Source organism: Gadus morhua, chromosome 15 (assembly GCF_902167405.1).
Source record: "Gadus morhua chromosome 15, gadMor3.0, whole genome shotgun sequence".
Lineage (NCBI taxonomy): Eukaryota > Metazoa > Chordata > Actinopteri > Gadiformes > Gadidae > Gadus > Gadus morhua.
Genome location: NC_044062.1, coordinates 5,348,761 through 5,369,410, shown reverse-complemented (window position 1 = coordinate 5,369,410; position 20,650 = coordinate 5,348,761). Strand labels below are relative to the sequence as shown.

Here is a 20,650-nt window from a genome sequence, read left to right as displayed (position 1 = left end):
CAAGGGACGACCATGGGACGACCAAGGGACGACCATGGGACGACCAGAGGACAACCAAGGGACGACCAAGGGACGACCATGGGACGACCAGAGGACAACCAAGGGACAACCATGGGACGACCAGAGGACGACCAAGGGACGACCAAGGGACGACCATGGGACGACCATGGGACGACCACGGGACAACCACGGGACAACCAAGGGACGACCAAGGACGACCATGGGACGACCAGAGGACAACCAGAGGACAACCAAGGGACGACCAGAGGACAACCAAGGGACGACCAGAGGACAACCAAGGGACGATAATGGGACGACCCTAGAACAACCAAGGGAAGGCTAGGGGGCAACAAGGGGGAGACTATAGGACGACCACAGGCGGACCACGGGACAACCAGGAGGGGACCAAGGGAGGACCTTGCTCCGAGATCGGGTTTGATCAGTGGACGGGTTTGATTGTCCTCGCTGTGTTCCGAGTTCAAGCACCTGACGCCTACAAACTCGCACGTGTTGAATCCTGAACTCTGTGTGTGAGTGTCTATTAGTGCGGTTAGGTCGGGAGGCTGCATCTGCCTAGTCCACCGCGAGAGCGGCGTCCGACAGAGCGATGGCGACTGCTCGTCCGAAGTGGCCGGGTCACATTGGTGCCCATCTCGCTGCGAGCCGACGTGCATAGTGGCCCCGGAGGCCGGGCTCTGGGGCATCTGGAGCGGGGTCGATCCAGGAGGGCTCTCAGCTAGGGGTAGGGAGGGGTGGGGCGGGGGTAAAGCCATGTTAGAGATGCGGTTATGTGGGGGGGCTGAGGAGGGGGGACGGGGAGGGGCGAGGGGAGGGGAGGGTCGATGTAGTGGTACAGCCACCGTGTGGTTGATAAGGGCCACGGGATCCCAGCCACACTCAAAGGGTTTTGGAGTGTTTAGGATCATGGGTGGGGGTGGGGGTGGGGGACGGGGTGGGGGAGGCAGGCCGGAACACACACACACACACACACTCATGCTGCCACGCTGCAGCTCATGCACACACGCTGGTGCCCACACGCACGTGCGCACACAAGCACACACACTTCCTTAAATTACAGTTCAGGTGACATCGCCTCGGATGTCACGGATACGTGCAACCGTTGTGCACGCGCGCGCACACACACGCAAAAGGCAAACGCACACACACGCACACACACACACACGCAGGTGCAGGCTGACTCAGCGCAGTACCTGGGGGGTTACAGTGGAGAGGGAGGGGCACTGGGAGATGTGCGTGGCTACCTGCAGAGCTTCTATCCGCAGGGCTGCCAGCACCAGTTCCTCCTGGGCCGTCCACACAGTGGGGGGGGGGGGGGGGGAAGGGGGAGGAGTGACGGCCCAAGGATGTGAGAGCAGGGAAGGAGACACACACACACACACACACACACACACAAACACACACAGACCAAAGTTGAGGCTGCGCGTCGACTCTCATTCCGCTGAGGTGAACACTAACGCAAAAACCTGCTCCTGAAATCAAAGTCTAAAAAATAGGACACACATCTACAGCCAATTGAATAGTTAAAAAACCAAGGAAGTTTGAGGTAAAAGAGGGGGGGGGGGGGGTGGAAGAAGACACACCAGAGCTAGGAGGTGGAGGAGGAGGTGGTGGAGGAGGAGGAGCTCCCCGTGAGGCCCGTGAACACACCTGTAATTTGAGGGCGAAGGCGTTGGGGTTGGTCTCGGCCAGGTCGGGCTCCAGGTAGCGTAGGGGGTCGTCGCACTGCGGCAGCCTGTCTAACAGGGCCGGGGCGGGGGGTGCCTCTGCAGGGCCCTGGCTAGGGGACTGCAGGGGCGCCGCCGGGGAGGGGAGGGGGGGGCAGAAGGCATGGAGAGGAGAGGGGGGGGGAGGAGGGGGAGGAGGGGGAGGGTCAATATGGAAAAGCAAAGCGCTCTGGCCGTGTCGAATGGGGGCCCGGTGTTTTTTTGCCGGCGAGCTGGCCGCTATCAGGGGTGAGCGGTTAATGACGTCGTGACGTCGTGTCGCCGGTGGCTGACTGAGTCAGTACACGTGGGGTCCGTTCTGTGATTCTCATTTGCCTCAGGGTACAACACGTGTATTCTGTCTCCCCCTAGTGGTTAACAACGGTATGGCGCAACAGCTGAAATCAAACACAGATGATGACGGAATAGACAGACGCAATGATAATACCGACCCACATAGTACATATGTATATATTTAACAATATACACCAACGGCGGCTAAACGGATCATCGTTTTGTCCACTGAGGTAGAAAACGCGCCGTGCACCCCCTGATGGACCGTGTTGGGGGTCACCTGTTCGTCTCGGTCGGCGCTCTGCGTGCGACTGAGCGCCTCGCTCTCCCTCTTGCGGCCCTTGTCCCCCGCGGAGCCCTCGGGGCCTGGCCGGTGGCTGAGCACCGGCGTCTTCATGTCAGCCGAGATCTGAGCCTCCATCTCCTCGAAGCTCCTTCGGAGAGAAAGGGTCGAGAGAAGAGTAAAGTCAGTGACCGTGGGGTGAGAAAGAGAGAGAAAGCAGCAGGCGATACGTCCAGGAACATTCATACAGCGCATGAAACATTTATGAAACTTTGAAACAGTTGACCTCTATAACGGTTGACCTGCATGCTTCAAATACTTCTCGACAAAGGAGGGAACATGTATGTGAATTAAGCTCAGTTTCGACATTTGAATTCCTTAAAGGGGACATATTATACCACCAGGTGCGAGTGTGATTAGCCCCCTAGCCAATCTGCGTCTTCTGACATCACTAGTCGGCGTGTCCACCTAGATGTGTGCTGGATAGACGAGCACCGTTTGCTTCAGTCCACTGGGTAGGCTGGTAGACTGATCTATCCAGCACACATCTAGGTGGACACGCCCACTAGTGATGTCAGAAGACAAGAGATTTTCAAAACTGCTTGTAATGGCTAATCAGACTCACACCTGGTGGTATAATATGTCCCCTTTAAGTACCACTCTAGTTGCTAGCATAACAAGTGGACATCAACAAATGAACTGCCTGGCAGTAAGTATGTGGTTCCTAGGTGTACGGAGGGCTGAAGGACATACCCTGTGCAGGGAGAGTTGGGCTCTGACCCCATGGTACACGTGTTGTTGGTCAGACTGTCGGACACAGAGTCCAGCTTCAGATAAAGGGAGGGCTTCTTCACAGAGAGGGGCTGCAAGGAACGACGCAAAACACAAGCTTTAGAAATACATGAACATCCCGGGTACGAGCTGAAAATTATGGCATTAAAAAAAAGATATACTCTACCGGCGAAGCAGAGCCGATCTTCTCCATGTACTCGATCTCATAGTCTGGCACTGAGAGGAGGGACGGAGAGGTGGAGGGAGGCAGGGAGAGAGAGACAAAAAGAGAAAGGAGAATCACATTTATTATAACTGCCAATGAGTTGGAGAGGTTGCAGGAGGGGGTTCTGGGACTCTGTGTGTGTGTGTGTGTGTGTGTGTGTGTGTGTGTGTGTGTGTGTGTGTGTGTCTCTCTACAACAGCGACTATCTGTCAGTGATTGACGGTTATTTTCCACGGCTGACCCAGATGGGTCGGGCTGCCTCTGGGCAGCACCGATGCGAGTGACCGCGGATTATTGGTGTACAACAAAATGTAATGTACAGATTGACTCGCTTTCACTACCACGGAAAACCAAGCGACCGACGTGCTCAGACTCTGCGCTTTTACATGGGTTTCGGACGGACAGACAGACAGACAGACAGACGGAAAGATAGACAGACAGACGGAAAGAGAGACAGACAGACAGACGGAAATACAGACAGACAGACGGAAAGAGAGACGGAAAGACAGACAGACAGACGGAAAGAGAGACAGACAGACGGAAAGACAGACAGACAGACAGACGGAAAGAGACAGAAAGACGGAAAGAGACAAACAGACGGAAAGACAGACGGACAGACGGAAAGACAGACGGACAGACGGAAAGACAGATGGAGAGACGGAAAGAGAGACAGACAGACGGAAAGACAGACAGACAGAGAGACGGAAAGAGAGACGGAAAGACAGCCAGACAGACAGACAGACGGAAAGACAGACGAAAATACAGACGGAAGACAGTTGGAAAGACAGACATACAGACAGACAGACAGACAGACAGACAGAGAGAGAGAGAGAGAGAGAGAGTCTTCCACGCTGCGGGCTTACCGTCGTCCTGGTGGGGGAGTCCGACCTCGCTGACGAAGGAGGACAGGTCGCTGGGCTGGGGGAAGTCCTGGCCGTCCGAGGTCAGGTCGCCGTCCTGCAGGGCGCTCCACTTGTGGCCGGTGGAGGAGGCCAGCTTCTCCTCGTCCGTGGCGTGCTCGTCCTGCGAGTGGAGGCCGTCGTCCCCGTCCGTGGACTCCTGCGCCGGGGAGGAGAGGAGATGGTTGAGCGCGGGGCGCGGGGAACACCGCCGCCAGGGTTGGCGGTTCGATCCCCGCTCGGACCGACGACGCTGACGACGTTTATTGGCCCAAACTTTGGGGAAAGGCTTGCGTTTTTTGATGGCATTTTTAATGATTATTGTTATTAGAATAATAATCTTTATTACTGTTATTAGGTAAGTACACAGGTTAGTACACAGGTCCGGTAGACACAGGATACACGGGAGAGTATTCAAATAAGGTCACCTGTGATGGTTCACTGGTGGGGGATTTCTTCGGGGATCTCTTCACTCTGAACGTGTTACTGAAAGGAAAGTCGAAGTTCATTAGCACACAACCAATACAACTTCATTATGATATCGGTACTTATTCTAATATCCAACTGCTACAGCTCTAGCTATTGACTTAAACTAAAACTTTCCAAAGGTGATTTGGAGCATTTTAGATTTATATATTTACAAATAAAATCACACACTGAAAGACAGTCAGACAGTTTAGGGCTTTAGTTAGGAATGAGTGTCATTTCTGAGCCAATGATATATTTAAATAATAAAAATGTAGAATACAAATGTGTTATTTTATCAATGCAGTTAGTGGAAGGAAGGAAGGAAGGAAGACTACTGATGGGGCACATAATATACTACTTTAATATTCCAGTGTAATTTTCTTCTATATTGAATCAATCTATCACCACCACTAAGTGCCACATTTCCAGAGGGCGATTTTGATAAAAAAATAGGTAAAAAGTAATCAAAATATGTAAAGGCAAAATAAGGAATACTTTGCTATTCTCTTAACCTTAATCATATGGAAACTCCCAGAGGAAGTGGTGGAAATGAGTCACATGACGGGGTAGCCATGACTGAAGGGCATGCTGGTATTACAGGGAGTCTAAATTAGGGGTCAACTGATGGATGCTTGTAAGTCTCCCCTGTACTTACAACAGACAACAAAGGGAGGATACACCCTTGGACTTCCTGCGACACACAGCAAATACACACAGAGAGACAGAGAGACAGACAAGAGGACGCTGGCACGATAGACGGACAAAAGTGTATGTAGTACAAACACAAAAACCCGTACACTCGCAATCGGTTAATCGACGCACAAAAGAAGTGACAGACAAGCCACGAGCCGCCCGTACGTGCAGTTCAGCGACAATCATTCCGACGACGCTTACCTTTTTATCGGAGTTCTCTTCTTCTTGGCGGGCTTGTTCTGATTGTGATCCTCCAGCTCGCCGACGTTATCGTTGTCCACGTCGTTGTCCACGACCGGCGCGCCGAAGGAGGCCGAGCCCTTGGGAGGCGAGGCGGCCATCTTGACGGAGGACTGGAACGGGTCCACGGAGTCGTCGAAGCTGCTGCCGTCAAAGTTCCCCGAGGGCCGGGAGAGCTCGGGGGAGTTGGGGATGGCCTTCTTGGTGTTGAAGGGGTCAAAGTTCGGGTCCTCCCACTTCTCGGGGTCAAACTTGTAGGACGCTTTGGGCACGGGGACGTCGTCCGCGTGGTCGTTTGGGCCCGCCGAGACCTCGTTGTCCAGCGGCTCCGTCTGGGCGGGCGGGGCCTTCTTCAGCCCCAGCTTGGGTCTCCTCAGGGGCATCTTGGCCCCCGGCTTCTTGCCCAGCTTCTTGGGGGGGGGGGACGCCCGCTTCGACGCCTCGCCGTTCTCCTCGGAGTAGTCGAACTCCAGCCTCACCGCCGGAGGCTTCTGCTGCTGCTGCTGCTGCTGCTGCGGCCCCTCGGGGCGACCGACCGGCTCTGCTCGGGGGCCCGGGGCCTCCTCTCCGTGGGAGGGCTGCCGGGCGGGGAGGGGGGGGGTTCGCGGGGGCGGGGCGGCGGCGGCGGCCGAAACCGGTCCTTTCCGGGCCAACTCGGGGGAGTTGGCGATCTTGCTCCCTCCGGAGTTGAAGGGGTCGATGTCGTCAAAGTTATCGGGGTCCCATTTGTAGGCGCCTCGGGGCAGGATGGGGGCGTCCTCTCCGGTGGGCGGGGTCCGGGGCGCGGGGAGGGGGGACGACTCCTCCCGGGTCACGGCCGGGGCCACGGGGGTCTCCTCCGGGCCGACGGGGGCGGTCTCCTCGGGCAGCGGGGGCGGGGTGTCCACACGGGCCTTGCGGGTCCGTCGGAGCGTCCCTCCCGGGCTGGGGGTGGCGGGGGACGCCTCGGGGTCGTCCTGGGCCTGGAGCAGGGGGCTGCCGGTGCGCGCGTGGGGCTTCCTCTTGGTCTCCGGGGTGGTGCTGCCGGAGGAGGGGGTGACCCGCGGGGCCTCGGGGTCCGAGTTCTGCCCGTCCAGGGGCTTCTTCTTCAGGGAGCCCGGGCGGCCCTTCTTGGGCCTGCGGAGGGTGCCGGGGGCGCTGCCTGTGCCCACGCTGAACGACTCGGCGCGCGCGTGGAAGCCCGCCGCGGTGTCGCCGCCGCCGCCGCCGTCTAGCGGGTCGGCGCCGTCGAGGGGATCGGCGCCTTCTAGCTCGCCCCCCTGCAGGCTGAGCGAGCGGGTCAGGGCGGAGCCGGCCGGCCCGTGCTCGATGTTGTACTGGCCGCTGGCGGCGATGGGCTTGTCCTCGTCGAAGACGATGGAGAGCGAGCGGGTGGGCGGCTGGAAGGAGGGGCCGTCAGAGTCGGAGACCACGAGGGTGAGGTCGGACACCGAGCCAGTACCACAGTCTGGGGGGGGGGGGGGGAGAGCGGGAGGGAGAAGGTTGGATGAGAAATGTAATTAAAAGTATCTATTGGTTGGAGAGGTTGCTTCCGTTTCTGACAGCAGCGATTAGGATGACGGATGTGTTGGGCAACGCTCATCAGTGAGTCATCTATTCTATTCGATTAAAGAGGCTGGTGGTAAATGACCACGCAAGAGACAAAGGAACTTGGTATATAGACAAAAAAATATAACAAATATATACTAAATATGACAAATGTACTAATCAAGCTTTCGATAAAAGCGTCTGCTTATGCCCTAAATGTAAATATATACCATTTATTTTCATGAATGATCATTATTGGCATCTATCGTAAGAAATTACATCAGACAATAGAGGTGCTCTCCTCCGCAAACAAAGGGGGCCGTATTATTTGATCAGAGGAGGTTCACCGTGTTTACACTTGGGGGTGCTAAAAGACCAGCAACCCATTTTGTTCTCTGTCCACCCTGGCAACTGTGCCTTAGCTAAATCTGAGCACAAGAGCACATGTTCAAAGAGACATGAAAAGACACTGAAGACACGTTCTGACTGTACCTTGGTCGTCCGAGGTGGGGATCAAGTCTTGAGGTCCAGTTGGGGTAGGGGACTTGACTGGGGTGGTGGATTCGGGGGTCTCGAAGGCTCCGTCCGAGTCCGAGCTCCTATTGGACGAAACCAGACCGGACATGAGTCAGAGGTTCCGCGATGACAACCATGATTTATAAATCGTCAATGTAGTGCTTCCACCAGAGGCAGCTCGGTTCCGTTCGACAGCCAACACTAGCGCACGCTCGGCAGAAAGATCTGGCCGATAATCTCCAGCGCTTAAGGTAGGGAACCAACCCTTCAAATTGACAAAGGCTGACCATTAAACCCCTTATTTCTCAGGAGAGGGCAATGGGATTGAGATTCCCTTGGGAGCAATATCTAACTGGATTTACGATTGATAAACCCTTTTTTAATCACGGCATCTTTGCGAGTCCTGTGGTTGGCGACATTGGGAAAGCCAACGGCCCGCGACGGTACAGGCTATGGTCGCCGTCCCTGGTGGAATGAAACAATCCATAAATTAAAGTGCTGTATCGGCAGGAGAGGAGAGCCAGATGAGCCGTCGCAGTGACGTATGACTGCTCATGAGTCCTCTGTTTACACCCAAATTAAAACGCCCAATCGGAGACACAAAGGCACGATGCGCTGAACATGAGGAGTCGGCCGTTGTTAAACCTCGAATGTAATGATATGCATTGATTATGCATTCTTGCAAGAGGCCAACAAATATTGCCATGGTAGCACGCACACACATGCACGCACAAATGCAAATACATGGATACAAACGGGCGTGCATGGCTGCACGCAACCGCACACGCTCACACACACACACGCGTGCGCACGGCTAGTCGGCCACACACACGGATATGAATGCATGGCGACACGTATGCACGGATTTGAATGCATGACCACACACCGATGCACGGGCATGGTGTCTCTCTCACACACACACACACACACACACACACACACACACACACACACACACACACACACACACACACACACACACACACACACACACACACACACACACACACACACACACACACACACACACTTCCAAGTACAGTGCTGGTCCCTGACCAACAGAACCACAGACTACAACATCCCCCCCCCCCCCCCACCAACCAACACCTCCATACCGCCTCACCTCTGCCTGACCATGTTGTCATGCCGTGCCCCCCAGGACAGCTTCCTAAGCAGCCCCATCGTGGGGTCCGACCCGGGGCTGCCCCCGTCCGGAGACCCCCCCAGCAGAGAGTCCCAGCCCCAGCGTGCCCACGTCAGCGGCGAGAGAGCCTGCCACGAGGTCAGAACCATGGTAGACCGGGGTGACGACCACAACCACAGCGGCACCGAGCTCTCCCTGGACCACACCGGCGACCGTCTGGGTCTAGACTGGCTCCTCCTCTCGCTCTTCCTCTAGTGGCTTCTAGACGCAGCGACGCCACACCTCAGCCTCCAGGTCTTTCGTCTGCCTCCCCCCTCCGAGCCGAGCGAACGATCAGCTGCCAATTTCGTCCGGCTCCCTTCGCTGCGGTCCAGCGCTTATCTCTCGTACTTCGTCAATAAGTCCTCACAGGCTCTACTTTGGTACAGAGGCGATAAGCACCGATGCGTGCGGGAGAGAGACTGGCTACGGAGGTCCGGCACCTGCACTGACTCAGGCTTCCTCTGCTCTCTCCTCTTCTCTCTAACACTCTCTCTCGCTCGCTCGCTCGCTTATATCCCCTCGCTCGCTCCGCCCCTCGCTATCTCTTGTCTCTCACTATCTCTCCCCTAGAGAGCGAGGGCCGATGGTTAGCTGGTCGTGTTACCGTGTCTGCGGCGTACCGTCTGCTTTATTCCCCAGATGATATTTACACCCCAAAAAGGCTAATCCGCTGCCCACTTAGCCTTATAAACTGATTGTAATAGAGCTCGCTCAGTCCCTGTCGCCAAGTCAACCTTCCTCACACGGTGTCTGACGTTAAGCCGCTTCGTATTGGCTTTCGATGCGCTGACTTAGAACAGCAAAAACGGGGAAAAGGGACGGATCAATCGCACACCCTCCAAATGAAGCGAGGGATACGTTTTGCCTGGTCAGGTTTAGATGCTCTTGGAAGGGAGGGAGGGAGTAGGTCAGTAATAAGACCCTCTGACCACTATGGCCCCCTGGGGTGCTGCTCATTGCAGGGGCATTAAGGCGGTTTCTCCTATTCTGTCTCTACTTGTACTCCACTGTTTCACACTGCAGTCAGTCGGTCTGCGATGCTGCGGCAGCGTCGGCTGCTCACTGAGGAGCTGCCCTGCGTCTGAACGGCCAGGGTCGGTGAGGTGGAACCAGCAAGACCATGGTGGGCTGAGACAGAAGGACACTGGGCCAGTGTTAATCCTTTCTGGTTCCCACTGTGTGTCGATTGGATCTGGGCAGGCCCACCTGCAGATCCATCTGCCCCAGTCTGCAGCACTGGGGATCAGGGCATCGATGGGCGGGCCAGTAACAGGCAGAGCTCCAAGGGTAGGAGTGGATAAGACCTACATGTAGTAATGTACAGAATATTCTGCATATTAACTGCATGAGGTGTAGCCTGTGTGTACTTCAAATGAGGGTATTCTATCGGAGAATAGTTCAAATATATATATGTATTTTATAAATATATAATACCGCAATACCAGCCGATATTTTAACATTATCTCAAATAACATGGCATCTCTTTCCAACACGGATGCAAAATCATTGGCTGTTGTTGCTATGGTAACGGGAGGCTGCCGTCGCCATATGTTCCACGTTGGCAGGAGAGGCAGTATGGCGGGAGAAGCACAGCAACACGGAAGCTGTGAGGCGCGCGCAGGCACCCAGCGACCAATAGCAGAGCACTGTCTGCCCCTGCATCACACCGACACGCTGCTCCCTCCAAAATAAAAGCGGGATGGCATTTTCATTGTCATTTCTTTTGGGGACACACACAAAATATATTTTCCCCCTGCTCTTTCTCACCGTAATCATCTGGATATGCAAAAGGATTTTGTGCTCAAATTGTATCAGACAGAATTCTCCAATTGCAATTGCAAGACAAAAGAGACATTATGCGAGTGAGCCTTATCAATAGTGTGGGCGAAGAAAGGGCACAGAGAGAGAGAGGGTGAGAGAGAGGGAAAGCAATAGACAGAGAAAATAGATAGTGAGAAAGCAGGAGCGAGAGATACACACATCTAATGGCAGCCTCTCGCAGCTTGGGAGCACTGCTTGGAGACAGACTCCGCAGTGGGGGGGGGGGGGAGAGAGAGAGCCAGAGAGAGAACGACAGAGAGAGAGAGAGAGAGAGAGAGAGAGATCTAAAGCCAGCTGTGCTCCCCAATCAAGGCTCTCTTGTCCCATTTAAACAGTTTCTATTCGCCATTCACATGAAGAAGAAGACTCTGGTCTTTACTTTGAAGTAACATATACTTCAATGTACGCAGGTGTGAGTGTATGAAAAAGAAAAAAAAAGGGAGGGACAAAAGGTAACAAAGGGATACAACACAAATATAGTTGTCTTCGTGTCACTCGAGGGGTAATGAACAAGAGGCAGTAAGAGAGCCATTATTAAGGATGAAGATAAAAAACAACAACGTAATAATACAAAATAAAACATAAAATAGCCTAATTTGCGGTTAGTCTTTCAGCAGCTATTCAATACGCAGGTCATACACACACACACACACACACACACACACACACACACACACACACACACACACACACACACACACACACACACACACACACACACACACACACACACACACACACACGTTTACCTCATCAACAGCAGGGATAGACATCATCCTTCAATGTCCTAAACTATTTATGAGTTCTCCTTGCCTGGCTGTCTCCCTCCTCTGGTCTTAATGTTTCTCTCACTCTTCTCGTCTCAATGTTTCCCTAAATCTCTCACTCCTCTGGTAGTAATGTTTCTCGACATCTCTCTCTCCACTCATCATTATGTTTCTCTACATCGCTCTCACTCCTCTCCTCTTAATTTATCTCTACATCTCTCTCCTTCTTTTTTGCCTCCTAGCCATCTTCCGGTTGACTGTTAGTCAATAAAAATATGGAGGAACTATTTGCCTTGAAGCACTCAGTATCATGTATGCAAAACTACACAAACGTTTAATGTTGAACTGCATAAATAAACTGAATGAACCTTACAGAAGTCCAGCAATGATGAATGTGGAATAAAAAGTCATGATTCTGATATGTCCTCATGTGTAATGTTTATTGGAAAACCCCAGTGCGGTCAAATGTTGTTGTAAGAATGTACACATTGTATATGGCAGGGACAAACCAACAGATGGCGCTGTTGGGCTTCGTTTTAAAAGAGTCTGTGATAATCATTTACAGTTCAAAGAGTCGAGAACAGCCTGAGAGAACAGTCCATCTTTTATGTATTATGATGCCAAAAGCCACCAATTCCAGATGTCTCTCCCACGCAAACTGAAACCAAAGATACCCAGACAGGTTGCAGGGCCAGTGATGTCACATCTGAGGGGAATTTGACATACAGGAAGATGAGGTAAAGGCAACAATCTGGGGAGAATAAAACATCTTGCACTCCCATCCATAAAGCAGAACCCTTCGAAATAAAATACCCAATACTTCCGGGGAGTATTGAGTTTACGGTAGAAGTCCTGACAGCATTGCATACCTAAATGTGGGAACGCACTGAATGCCATACTACTAACGGTTGGGAGGATAGCAATGTGCAATAACTCCAGCTCGCAAGAGCAAAACAGATGCTGCTAATGTGTTCATGTTATATTTCCAGATGGCTTCAGCAACACTGCTACCATCCTGGGTTCATTCACGCCTGCGTGACACTAGCATGGCGACAACACATGGACACATATTCCCATGTGTACCAAGCAGGACGGCCAAAACTGATCGAGTACACATAAACATCCACCCCCAGACGCACAGACACACTCAAGCCCAAACACACACCCACGCACCCGGTCACACACACACACACACACACACAGCAATGTGACTCTCACATCCCCAAGTGTCTTATCTGATATAAATAAAACAAAGTAGAGCACTCTCCCCCATCTCTCTCTTTCCCCTCTCCTCTCTCTCCCCTCTCTCTCCATCTCTCACATCCTCCCCCCCCCCCCCCCCCCCCTGCCGAGTGCTCTATTTTAGCACAGTCACCATCTCCTAGCCCCCGGCATGCTGAACATGGCCTCCTGCATCCTGAACAGCATCACCACCAGCATCACCACCCTTACCCCATCACCTCCTTCCTCTTCTCCCCCTCCTCCCAGCCTCACCACAAAGGGAACACGCGCTGCTACCTCTGCCGTGTTCTCATTCCTGCACACATGTGCCTCTGCACGTGCTGCCACTCTCACTGAGCGCTTGCCTTGCTCACACGATGGAGAGGTGACGAAAGCGTCTCCTGATTACCTAATCATCATCATCCCTCGAGCTTTGACCCGATAGAGGAACTGATGGCTGGGTTAAGTGGAGCTGAGTGGCTAGTGTGCCTGGGAACAGCGATGTGGTCCATGTACAAAAACAAAAAACACCTGCAATGGCCGCCACAACAGTGAAATCAAAACAAGCTTCCACCTTACCCTCGCCCCCCGAGCCGTTACCATTCAAACAACCAACGCTACAAAAGAATGTAAGGGGGCTGTTTCGTCACATATTCGTCACATAATATATTCTATACATTTCTAATAGAATGGCCTGGTCTGAGCGGTTTGGTGGACACACTGGTCGGCATGCAGGAGGGACCAGAGGGGAGACTCACATGTGCTCCTGCTGCGAGGGGAAGGAGATTTGTCCATTCTCCTCCATGGACTCGTTGGCTCCCATTCTGGGCAAGTGTTCGCCTCCCGAACCCTCAACCCTCAATCAAACCCCCCCAAAATCCTCCCTCCCTCGGGCTCCTTCGCCTGCTCGGCAACAGACACACACGCACACACACCCCCCCCCCTTCCCCTCCCGCCACGCATCCACCTGCCCCTTCCAAAATGCCTTCTCCTCTCCAGGAGCACAACAAGGAGAGATGAAGTCACCGACGGAGGCTGCACCGTCGGCAGAGATGCACTGCAGTGCCGATAAAGAGAGTGTGGCTCCCGGTCCAGACAGGGTGTCCGTCCTGGATGAATCACGGACGCCTCTTCGTCATCCTAAGCAGCGTCCCTGTGCTACTCATCCTCTCCTCTGCTGTACAGACGGGGGATTTTGGTTTTCACCCTCATCTCGCGGAGGCAGGTGAAAGGAAAAGAATCACGACGACCGGGAAAAAAAATTCTAACGGTGCTAGAAATATATCTCAGACGCTGGGGGGGGGAATTAATTCAGTGGACCCAAAGAAACGGAGCAGCGCGTTCATAATTCCATCCCTTCTTCTGCTGCTCTCCCTCGTCTGTGAGGAGAGAGATTGCGTGTGCATGCATGTGAGGTGCTCTGCTTCTGTGGCTGCTGCTGATGTCATTGAGCTGTGTTGCCGCTCTCTCTCGCTCTCTCTCTCTCGCTCTCTCTCTCTCTCCTCCCCCATCTCTCCACCACTCTCCCCCGACACCGTCCTCCTGCGTCTTTAAAATGACAAGCAGCCTCTCTCTCTCTCTCTCTCTCTCTCTCTCTCTCATTCTCTCTCTCTCTCTCAAGTCGGAAGACAGAAAGAAGGGACGAGGGAGCGTAACAATAGCAACCTCCCCAAAACACATCGATTAGCCGCGGATCATGTTCCCCTTGTGTTTACACCCCCTGTCTAAACCTCTGTCTCCCCCCCACCCCCCCAGTCTGGCGATGCCCCCCTCTCACACAATAGAAGCTTCCAGCGCGCTGCGTGGCCCAGCAAGAGGTAAACAATAGAGCCTGTGGGACCATGCGTGATCGCCAGTGCGTGGATGTATGTCATTCAACCCAAGACCCATTATATTCCCCCTTACTGCCACGTACCCTCCCCCAACCACAACAACAGGGCCAGGCCAGCCTCTCCTCCAAACACACGCTAATACTAATACTAAATAATAACACTGAAAAAATCTCTATATACTGTTTACTGTATAATATATCAATTTATTCTATAGATAGAAATATATACACAATTGTATGCTCGTCTGTTGTTCTCATTTGATTGGACCCTCACCAGACTCTCTGTGGTTGTGTACATTTGAAACAAAAGAAAGTGCGCTGGTAGCTAATGACCCACAAACGCTCATCACATTAAAATCTTCTTGTGGGGGAAGATGAGGAGGAGGAGGAGGAGGAGGGGGGGTGATATCACGTATCACTGCACGGTCAGCATCTTTCAGAGAGCCATTACGAAAATGAGGTCTGTAGATCCCCCCCCACCCCACAAACCCGGGCCAGTCCCAGGGGGGCACCCACGACCGCTGCCGGGATCTGATCCACCGCCACTCAAATCAAACGCTGGAATCCGTCAAAAGACACCGGGCAAGACAGTTCAACCTGTCTGTCTGTCTGTCACGCCAATGTCCACGGTGTGTTTGCCCGGTGACATTTACTACGGTGGAACCTGTTTTTAACCCCTAAGCTATTGTTTGCTTCCTCAGACACAGGGAGAGGAGCCTCTGGCATGAGGGCTGACTGAAACATGAGTAGGCCAGTGCCACGGAATCCATTGTACACCCATGGGAAAGTGAGAAACAATAGTAAACCTATACCCGGCATTGTCGGGTATAGGTCCAGCATTTGGGGGGGTTTTTTTAAGGAGAAAACCCCCTGGTGGATCTTTGTGGTTAGGGGAAACTGCCTTGACTGAAGATGTCATAAAATCGCTCACCTAATACATCATGGTAGAGCACCAACGGGAAACCAAGGACACATTTATACAGCCGGTTTAAAAATGCACATTGAGGAAGAGATGGGTCAACATGAAGGCCAATAACATGGCTCCATTAACATGGCTCCACACAGAGTATTGACGTAGTGGTGCTCTCCAAGGGGGGCCGTGCCAATCAATGTTTCCCAGCCCTGAGGGGATGATATCTATACAGGTCAGTCCGTCTCAGTGCATCACAATAGGGGAAGTACTCCTAAACCCATGTTATTTAAAGGATTTGTGTCTTTACACACAAATTCTTAACCTGTCACTGGACATTCAGTCAATCATAGTGTATGCAAGAAATAATAAGACTGCAATAGGAACATAATCAATAAAAATGTTTGCTGAATAAGCAGAGGTTTTTTTTAATGAAGAATGCAAAAGTGTAATTAAAATACAAAGGGGTGTTGCTGCATCTTCTATGTGCGGTTCTCTACTCTCCTCACTGTGGCCTCTGGCGGTTATCAATAGTATGTTATATCGACACTGTGAAATCTGAATGCAATTCATTCAATACTATTCATTCTATAACTCCTAAAGCACAGCCTTAGGAGTTATAATCACTTCCATTCAAATTAGGATGAAACTCTACTGCTACAGCAAAGAGTCCTGCACTGAAAGGGAATTCTCAGCCCTGGTAAAGAACGAAATAAAAAATTCACATCACTCAAGGCAGCAGGTCGAGATGACTATGCCGGCAGATTTTCCTGAAAGATTAATAAGTTGGCTCTGAGGGAATCTAGGTTGCGTGGCCCACATACCAGGCGCCCTGCGAGAGGGACGAAATGCTATATTGAATGTTAGCATTCTGGTACAGAAGAATTGGTTGAATCTGTATGCAGGAACGTATAGGCTGCTGTATCTTGGGTTAGTGTGTTGACGTGTTTACACACATTTACACTCTTTGCATATCACCCCACGCATAGATTTCCCTGCCTCTATGGCTCCACCATCAGCGAGCTGCCCAGCTGACCTCACCATCTCTGACCATCTGGATATCACTCTGGACATGGACACGGACACACTACATTTTCTATCATTCCTCCGAACCGAAATCTACGTGATGCACAATCTGCAGAGTCGGCTTCCTCTTTCATCAGCCTCAAACCCCTCCCTGTTACATGATTTTACCCCGTGTTCCCCCTCTGTAAATAGACTTTGAGTACCTAGAAGAACCCTACACGAGTCAAATGTATTATTAAGGCAGAGCTTTGGTGAGAGCAAGCATTTTGCTGTACTCATGATCGAGTACAATACCCAGAAAGGCAGTTCCACAACACGTCAATGTACCATTGCGGTTTAACCCAAATTAACCAAACCTTGAATCTGAGTGCAACGTTCTGTGTTATTACACAGAATAGAGAAGCACTGCATCTCAACAAGGGGTGGTCACTAATAATCTCCTACCTCTACGTTCATATAGAGCGCTGCACTAGGATCCGGCAGCACTAGGAAAGCCGCGAGAGATTTTCCTCAGAAGCTCTTGGGATTTGCATCTATGGCAGTTACTACAAAACAAATTGTGGTGTCGATGTTATTCTCCTCTTCCTCCTCCCCCTACTCCGTCTTTAATTGGCGACGTCTGCTTTGGTTTAATTCAATCAGGACGGTTTGAGATGAATGAACATGATTTATTTAAGGAGTAAAGAGTGGCCTTGCGTGCTTCCAGTTTCAGATCCAGTACCTACTACAAGTGGTAAGGACATGAGTGTACTTTACACATCCAGGCATTGTACATTACGTTTGATTACAGCAGGACTGACGCAGTGCAGTGGATTCTCTTAATGCCCACTGCAATGATTAGAGTAACATTTTTAAGCTATTAACTCATGTATAAAACACCCCCTAAAGTACATACAAAAACTGGAGCAAATCCAATGTTTCTTCCTCTCAAGGCTACCTAAGGTAAACTTTGCATTGGCTCTGTTGTCAGACCGACAGGGGACTATGTAAATATTAAAACTTAACATAAAATGAAATACAAATGTTAAATCTTAACATAAAGTAAATAGATGCGTAAGCAGAAGTACACATTATTACAGCGACTAATCAAACTGCTGCAGGTTGAATAATACAAAGTGGCCGGTTGGCTCAGCCTGCCCCTGCCATAATGATTATCACAATCTTTGGCTTATTCCATAAGCCAAATGGTCTTCAATCAATGTACACATGACAATATCAAAATAATGAATGATGAAGTAGTGGTTTATCTCTGTGTACAGACAGGGGCCGAGACAGTGTGTGCGTTGAATCCATAAGATCCAGAAAAGACGATACAGCGCCCTCTCCTGGATAAGAACAGCAACTGCTCGTTCCAAAACTAAAAGTGGCTGAGTCATTCCATCAACAAGTAAAATACAGTATTATTCATGTAGTGATGACGGAACCCAGCGAAGTGATAAAAACATTTAAATGAAAAGAAGGGGCAAGTTAGAGCCTGCATGTAAATGTCAACATCTCGTCAAGTAGCAGCACTGATTGGGTTGTTGCTATTTCCACAGAGAGCACAAGGATTATGAGGCTACAACAACAATCGGGAAAAAAGGAAGAGGGAATACAAGTGAGGCATTTGTGAGGACCGTCCTCAGTTAAACAGAAGATACCACACACACATGCTCCCGCTATGTTTCCAGATGACTTCAGCTACGCTCCCATTCAGGGTTCACTCAAGGCTGAACACTAGCATGGCCACAATATTGGACCGCACACACACACACTATATGAAATATATAATTCTCTCTCCGCTTGAGTTCATGCATTCATCTGCATAGCCTCGGAACATGTCTATGTATAGCAGCAATGTGGTCAGCAGCGACCCCAAACAAAACATGCTCTACTTCCGTGGTAAGCCCTGTCAAAATAAGAGCGTAAGCGAACCACTGGAACTACAGCATGCACAGAGCATTATGTCGGCGTTGGTATAAATGGCAGCTTACGACATTTCACAGACTAACCGGTTTGTTTGTTATTGTTCTAGGTCTTTCCAGGACCTGCAGTTGTGTCTGATAGGTGGGTTAACTTAGTAGTATGTCAAAGGAGGGCTTAACCAGCTGGGAGAGTTAGCCCTGGCAGAGCCTCTGAGGATAAGGACACAACTACTTTTCATCAAACAGGCTGAAGGGAGATTTGAACAGTGAAGGTGGCAGCCAGATCTGGGGAATTAGACCCAACCGCCCGCAGCAGCAAACACAAGAGTTCAGTCACACAAGTCAGGCTTTGAGCGCATTCGAATAAACGGATGACATTAAAATCAAATGAACTGGAAGATGTGATAGAGACTTGAGATGAGGTCAAATGTATAATCTTCAGCGCAGGGCTGAAGGTCTTGTGACTGAACCACATTTTGTACAGCAAACATATTTCCCCATAATCTGGCTATAATCATATCCACAAAAGCGAACATTAATTAACCATTAAGTCACATTAGTTAATGCAGTAGTAAGCTTTATTGTAAAGCATTAGCATAGGTGTTAGGGTTAGGGTAAGGCTTGGGGGATTAGGGTTAACCCTAACCCTGTTCAATAACGAATAAATGAATATATTCGTGAACATGAACACCATTAGTAAACATGAACACCGTAAGTATCTGAGGGCAAGAGACGTGAGTAAACTGTAACACATGCGTATTACTGCATTAACCAACGTTAATAAGTGGCTAATTAATGCACACTTACTGTAAAGTGCAACAATCAAATCAAAGCGATGACGACCCCTGTTTCATTATGGGATCTGTAGTCGCCGGTAGAGACCATACCTTGCGGGGGGGTGAGGTGCAGCAGGGCAGGGGTGTCCTTCCTGGGGAGCAGGTGGGGGGGCCGGTGCAGGGTCGAGGGGTGGCGGCGGGAAAGTGCTGGGGGATGCAGGGGGGGTCAGCGGGACAGCGGTGGGGGACACGTGTGTCTCTGAGGGGGACGAGGGAGGAGTCGGGAAGTCGGTGTCGTCCCAACGCGGAAGAGGAGGAATGTCACGATGGACAGGAGGCTCTGGTGGAGGAGGAGGTGGAGGAAGAGGAGGAGGAGGGCTGCGAGGCAAGGAGGCAGAGGGGGAGTCACTTCTCTGGGGTTGTTCAGCAAGGGAGGGCCTGTGAAGGAGGAGGAGGAGGAGGAGGAGGAGGAGGAGGAGGGAGGAGGAGGAGGAGGAGGAGGAGGAGGAGGAGGAGGAGGAGGAGGAAACAGCAGACGTCAGCGGACTAGCCTTGTGCAGTGAATACATTAAAAACAACCGTACCACTTGGTCCTCGAGGGGAGTCTAAAAGTCTAGCGTTTAAACCAACAGCCTAGCCAACTTACCTTATAGCAGAGTCAGGCTCGAGAGCGTTGCTCTGAAATGTTAATGTTAAACCCACCATGCTCAGCCGGTCTCTAAACATAGAACTGCTATTCCCGGGACTTTCACAACTTTTCTGTTGCGAATCTCCCACAGACGACGATGCAACCATCCAACGCGTCGTCGATAAACCCACGCATTTCCTAATCCGCAACTCCCTGCACTGCGGTCGGGACTCTCTCCGTTTGGGCAGCGCTCTCCATCCAGTGAAAGCAAGGGGGAAAAATCTGGCGGCTTGACCAGCAGTCCCACTCTGTCTTCACCCGCCACCTGGCGAAGAGGATTTGGCCGCGGTCCAGCCTGCTCTTATCGGGAGCCACGCTGCTCTAATCTGACAGGCAAGGCACCGGCCGGCCTCCTGCAGCTGTTCCCCACTTGGGGCCAGTCCCTTGTTTGGGGTCTATAAATACCACGGCACTCTGCAGTGTGCGGAGTGCAGCAGGTCCCACAATGGCCTGAGCTACCAGTCATAACAGCGGGAAGGCCGGCTCTCCGTCTCTCCACCTCGCCCCATTTCTCCCTTCCAGCTCACTTCAGAGCAGACAGGAGGCCTCCACCTCTGTGCTGGCCCCAGCGAGACGTTGATAGCGTTTAATGAGGTGCTTCAGGGGAAATACATTAATTTGAGGGCGTCTCGGCAGGTCCTTCGAGTTCTGGTTTGGCTGATTTGACTGAGCACACAACAATGTTGAAAGGGTTTCAAAAGGCCAAACCCGATGAAGGGTTGGTAAGGTTTAAGCCGGGTCGCTTGGAGATATCCATCACTTCTAAATGTATAGGAGCGCTCCAGGGCTTGGCCGGTCTTATTTCGGGCCCAGCGCTCGGCTCAACCGTATGGCTGCATCTGTGACCGACATAGTGCAACTCAAGCAGCCTCAAAATAA

General features: G+C 51.6%; 1 protein-coding gene across 12 annotated transcripts in view; it reads right to left on the bottom strand.

Moving 5' to 3' along the window:
* tacc2 (transforming, acidic coiled-coil containing protein 2) overlaps positions 1-20,650 on the bottom strand; it is a 54,248-nt gene that overhangs the window by 8,488 nt on the left and 25,110 nt on the right. For 6 of the 12 annotated variants that reach the window (XM_030378243.1, XM_030378246.1, XM_030378252.1 and 3 more), the window contains 10 exons: positions 19,195-19,521; positions 7,618-7,724; positions 5,560-7,045; positions 4,626-4,683; positions 4,162-4,357; positions 3,260-3,309; positions 3,055-3,164; positions 2,299-2,452; positions 1,669-1,806; positions 1,212-1,304 (listed from right to left, as the gene is read on the bottom strand). In XM_030378243.1, the coding sequence (XP_030234103.1) occupies positions 1,212-1,304; positions 1,669-1,806; positions 2,299-2,452; positions 3,055-3,164; positions 3,260-3,309; positions 4,162-4,357; positions 4,626-4,683; positions 5,560-7,045; positions 7,618-7,724; positions 19,195-19,521 (2,719 nt within the window). Of the gene's footprint in view, positions 1-1,211; positions 1,305-1,668; positions 1,807-2,298; positions 2,453-3,054; positions 3,165-3,259; positions 3,310-4,161; positions 4,358-4,625; positions 4,684-5,559; positions 7,046-7,617; positions 7,725-8,764; positions 9,491-13,394; positions 13,582-19,194; positions 19,522-20,650 lie in introns of those variants that run through there. The other 6 variants (XM_030378248.1, XM_030378249.1, XM_030378254.1 and 3 more) reach the window with 5 other exon arrangements.